The sequence below is a fragment of the Corvus brachyrhynchos genome, unplaced genomic scaffold (genome assembly GCF_000691975.1).
Source record: "Corvus brachyrhynchos isolate BGI_N302 unplaced genomic scaffold, ASM69197v1 scaffold29, whole genome shotgun sequence".
Taxonomy (NCBI): domain Eukaryota; kingdom Metazoa; phylum Chordata; class Aves; order Passeriformes; family Corvidae; genus Corvus; species Corvus brachyrhynchos.
Genome location: NW_008240033.1, coordinates 1,642,677 through 1,647,827, shown reverse-complemented (window position 1 = coordinate 1,647,827; position 5,151 = coordinate 1,642,677). Strand labels below are relative to the sequence as shown.

Below are 5,151 nucleotides of genomic sequence, written 5' to 3'. Positions count from 1 at the left end.
CGGGGCAGTCCCAGGGCGCTGTCATGCAGCTTACGGACGTGCTTCTTGAGGTCAAAGTTCCTGCAGAAGCCTTTGCCGCAGGTGGGGCAGGTGAAGGGCTTCTTGTCATTGTGGGTGTGCATGTGGAAGGTCAGATTGTACACCTGGTGAAAAGCCTTGTTGCAGATATTGCACTTGAACTGCTTCTCCCCGCTGTGAGTCAGCTTGTGGTTTTTGTAATTGCCTGGGAATGAGACAAGAAGGGCAAATGCACCTGGGTTTGAAAGACGGACACTGAAAAGACGAGGAAAATATAAAAAAATCCCCAAACTCTGTCCCATCACCAGAGCTCAGTTTTAGGATAAAACGACCACAGACACCCACCTTCTCCCCATCCTCCCCGCGGCTGTTAACAGACAAGGCAAGATTTACAGATGTTAACAGACAAGATCGAATAAACCGAAGTCAGGACAGTTGCAGAAATAAAACCCCTGCGTTTAGACTTCACAGCAACGCGTGAGGAAAAAGCAGCTAAATTCTTGTATTTTGAGGGGGGGAATAAGAGGCAAATTCGTTTGCCGAACCGCGCTGGAAGCTGTATGTTGCGGTGCGGGGAGAACAGGCGATTCCCGCGGAACGACTGTCCCGCGCTTCCCCGGGAACGAGACCTCTGCCCCGCTCCGTGGGCCAGGACATGTGCCGGGGCTAGCCATACTGAAAATTAACCTAAACATCTAACAATAAAACTCGGAAACAAAATTAACTCCCCACCACCCTCCCTGTCGCAAATTGTCCCGACACTTGACCTGGCTTGGGGAGGGGGAAGCCGGGAAAGAGAGTGGGTGCTGGAAACCGGTACCTTTCTGGTGAAATCCTTTGCCACAAAATTCACAGACAAATGGTTTGTAGCCGGCATGTATTCGCGTGTGCGTGTTCAGGGTCGAGCTCCGGTTAAAAGCTTTGCCGCACTGGTTGCACTTGTGCGGCTTTTCCTGGAGGGAAACAAACACCAAGTCACGGCTTGTTGGCCGTCTTGCGGGGTCTGTGTTCTGTTTCGCGGGGTTTATGAGCTGGTTAGTGGAGTCTGTGTTTCACTGACGGCTCGCAGCTGCCGGTGCGGGGCACCCCGCGGTACCTACTGCGCTTGGGGCAAACGAAATCTCCCCGTGGCTGCGGATTGGCCGCCCCCCACGCCGCTGTCTCGGAGCGGCCGGACAACGCCGAGCTCCCCAAAAAAGGTGAGCGGACGGTCGGGCAGGGAGGAAGGGACAGAGGATGGGCTCACCTGGGTGTGGATGATCTTGTGCCGGCAGAGCGTGCTCGCCTGTCTGAAGCCCTTTCCGCAAACTTTGCAAACAAAGGGTCTGGCTCCCGTGTGCACCGGCATATGGCGCGTTAAGTTATAATGTGCATTAAATACCTTGGAAGAGAAAGCAGACAATAAAATAAAATTGCGATTAGAAGGTAAGAGTGCGGAGGGGGAGCCATCGTTTAAAAATCAAGCAAGAAAGCGACCGACAACCGGCGGACAGACGGACGGGGACAGGAGGCTGGGGAAGGGAGGCGGGGTACGGCGCTACTTGCCTTTCCACAAACTTCACACGTGAAAACTTTGGGTTTGCTGCTCGGGGAGCCGCGGCTGAACTCCGACGTCTTATAGGCGATTTTTTCCGAAAGGATCTGAGCACTTTCTTTCATGTAGTGCTGCAACTGAGCCTGCGATAAGTCCTTGAAGGCCAGCCCCGCCGGGTACTTGTCCACGGTCGGCAGCACCAGCTTGTTCCGCTCCGCCAGGTAAGCCTTGGGCTGCGGGTGCAAGGGAGAGCTGAGGAAATAAGAAGCCACCGGGTGGATGTTGACACTGGAGGACGGGTGACAGGGGCTGTCGCCTCGGTTGAAATAGCACAGGGCTCCCATGGCGTGGAAGGAGGAGTGATTGACCACTCGGGGTCTTACCAGTTTGTACTGCTGCAAGGGCAGGGCATCGCGGGGGAAATCTCCTTTCAAGCTCAGGGCACAGTTCAAGAGATCGCCGCAGCTAAAGGAGGGCGAGGAAGAGGAATCTAACTGAGCCTTCCTGGGTTCCTCTCCGGCCACCGCCGCTTTGGGCAGGGTGTCGTACGCCACCGGGACAAAGGGGATCATGCAGGGGATGGAGGAGTTGAGGTGCAGCGGGTGCTTGGGGTCGCCTTTGGCCACGGAGCCATGGAGGAGCTGCGGGACGGGGATGGAGCGGGGCTCTGGAGTCCGCGCCATGATGCGCTCAATGGAGAAGGCGAGTGGCTTGGGCGTGCTGATCATGTTGCTCCTGGCAGACAGGCTTTCTCTGGACGGAGGTGTCGCTAGGATTTTGGTCGCCGTGTGGTTGCCACTATTGTCCATAGCTGAATTGCATTTGTTCTCCCGGTTTGAGCCGCTCTGGTAGACGCCTCTTTTTTTTTTTTTTTTTTCCTCCCTCTCCTCTCTCTCTCTCTCTCTTTCACTTTCTCTGCCCCTTTTCTTGTTACTGATCTGCGACGAGGGAGACCAGCATCGCCGCCGCCACCATCACCACAGCCTCCGCCGCCGGCGGAACCAGCCTTCTCAGTCCAGTGGACTCATGCCAGCCCACCACAGTTTACTTTGGCGCACCAATGACTCGGGACAATCGCTACTTATTTCTATCAATAGAAAGTGTTGTGTCAATAACGCAGCCAAGATCTCGCCAATCGTTAACTTCCAAGAGGAGAAGGTAAACTAGATAATTGCTCAATTCGCTTCCAACAGTCAACAGGAAAAGTTTTCCCCCCCCCCCAAGCACGCGGCACTTTTCATTGGCGCCCGCGCCTCCCCCGCCCAGGGAAGGAGGTGGCTCTCCCTCCTTCTCGCCTCTCTCCCCTCTGCCTCCCTCCCTCTCTCTTTTTATTATTATTATTTGCAATCTGCTTAGCCAGGCTTTAGAGGCCAAGCAAATCCGAGATCAATTTTCTTGTTCGGCTTTAAATGACATCATCTAAAATCATTGTCCAAGTGCTAAATAGGGATGTGAAACTCAATTCAAGGGCAAGCGCCAGGGTGTTTGTCAAACAAGGTGCTGCAGAAGAAGCGGCTGGAGGGGAAGCTGTTTGTTTCCTTGCCACTTTCCAGCCCTAGCTCTTTGTGCGTGCGTACGTGTGTGTGTGTCTGAGGGAGGGAGGGAAATGGCTGCTCTGCTCCTGGGACTGCTCCTGGGACTGCTCACTGCTTTAAAGAACAAGGTCAGGTGGCGGCGAGCTTTTGGAAAACACAGTAGACAAATAAATGGGGGACTTGCAACAAGCAGACGGCGAGACCAGCGCGTGGGGATGCAGGAACCTCCTGGGCCAAATGGAACGAGTGCTTGGGAGCAAAAGGATGATTCAAAACCTGGGGCAGGGGAAGAGAAGAAAAAGGAGGTAGGAAGAAGGAGTGCCTTTTAAATCTGAAGCATTTTTTATATTTATATTTCTTTTTATATATATACATATGCAGCCTGCATATGCACTAAGTATAGCTTCTGTGTCCTTATATAATACATGCACAACACAAATACCAAGGACTCAGGGTTGGCATAGATACGTGAAGGAATATACAGTTCATACACTGTGTACAGGTGTATATGCACGTAAACAGAGGCAATCCCCATGTATTTAATAGAAGTTTGACGGCCCTGTTCGGGGCCGGCAGCGCCAGCGGGTGTTCGTCCTTACAGCGAAGCGGGGGTGGTCGGGGAGATGAGAGGGCCTGCGGTGGGTACAGGACTTTCTGTGTTCCCGCCCACCCCACAGTTTGGGCTCAGGACAAGGTCCCGTTCCTTCCGCAGGCCTGCGGATCACTCGACTGGTGACTGAGAGGCCGCTACCGAAATTACCCAGGAGAAGCCAAGGGTTTCTCCGTCCCTGCCACCCCCGAGAGCGAGCAGCCAGGCCGCGTTCCTCGGAGGAGGGATCCATGCAGCAGCTTCCATTTCAGAGGTCCAGCATTGCCCTTCTTCGAGGCAGGGGGAGAGAGGCAGGAGGTCTGGGGTTTGTTAATGGAGAGAAGCCTCCACCGAGGCAGGGAGGCCCGACCCCCGCTGCTCGGGTACCAGCCCAGGAACCGGCAAATGGCAGTGTCTCCCCCCGCAGCCACCGGCCCAGGACAACCCTCTTGCGGGGAAGTAAGAGCAGGGAGGAAGGGCTTGGGGCCCAGGGAGAAAGGGAGGGAGAGTTGGGGAGAAGGAATGAGGGATGTAGGGAGGCATCCTTGCCCCTGGCGCTGTGACCTGGCCGATGCGGCCTGAAGCCACCGCGGCTCCATTTGAGGAGAGCAAGGCAGCGGCTGTTCCACGACGGTACCTCCGCAGCCGGGAGCTGCGGGGCACGGAGGAAGAGAATGTCCTGCGCTCCCCAGAAAGGACGTCGAACGACGGGCCGTGGCCCGGGCACCACTCTCTGCACACCCTGCGACCCCCGTGTCCGCCCCGTCCCTCCAGTGTCCCGTAGCGCAAGCGGGCGACAAGACCGGGGCTGGCTTCGGGACGTGTCGGGATGGACACAGCCGTGAGGGCTAGCATGAGGTGGAGGAAGGACGGGATACGTGCTGGGCCCTGTTGGGCTGTGCGGGGACTCCGTGTGCGATGCCTCGCTCCAGCCCTGCTCCCTGTTTTCCCCTGATCTAGGTGGGAGGCCGCTGACTGGGGCTGTACCGCTCACCTGCTTCTCCCCCGCAATTGCCCGTGGCAGATGGGTCGGGACGTTAAGACCGTAATTGCTGCCTCGGATCGGGTTGCTGCAGCCGCCCCCCTCTTACCCGGAGGAAGGAGGGATCGTGGACTTGCGAGGGTCCGGAGCCGTGGCCCCCCCAGCGCCGTGAGAGGCAGCTGCCCCGGGCTGCCCGCTTCTTCGGAGTGTCGGTGTCTCTCTCGTACTTTGTGTCCGCCAGAGGAGAATTTCCTCCTTCAGAGCAATTTACATTTAATTCAATCTAGGCAAATTTCCTCTTGATTGGTGCTGAAGAAGGGAATTATTGTTGAGTGGGTTTTAGAGGCTTCAAATCCCATATCCTTAATATGTTAACAGCTTGTTCTTAACTGGTCTTTTTGGGATTGACTTTTTGACATGTGTTTGAAAGTAAAATACGTAGTGTCATTTGAGCAGGGTAAATATCCCAAAGCAGCAATTACAGCCCTGCCAT

The 5,151-nt window shown here is 55.5% G+C and overlaps 1 protein-coding gene across 1 annotated transcript in view; it reads right to left on the bottom strand.

The window, feature by feature from the left end:
• FEZF1 (FEZ family zinc finger 1) overlaps positions 1–2,760 on the bottom strand; it is a 4,578-nt gene extending 1,818 nt beyond the window's left edge. Inside the window, exons 1-4 of the mRNA XM_008640990.2 lie at positions 1,564–2,760; positions 1,265–1,399; positions 839–971; positions 7–223 (exon numbers count right to left, since the gene is read on the bottom strand). Of these exons, the coding sequence (XP_008639212.1) occupies positions 7–223; positions 839–971; positions 1,265–1,399; positions 1,564–2,361 (1,283 nt within the window). The 5' untranslated portion in view covers positions 2,362–2,760. The remainder of the gene's footprint in view (positions 1–6; positions 224–838; positions 972–1,264; positions 1,400–1,563) is intronic.
• Between the last annotated feature and the right edge of the window lie 2,391 nt (positions 2,761–5,151).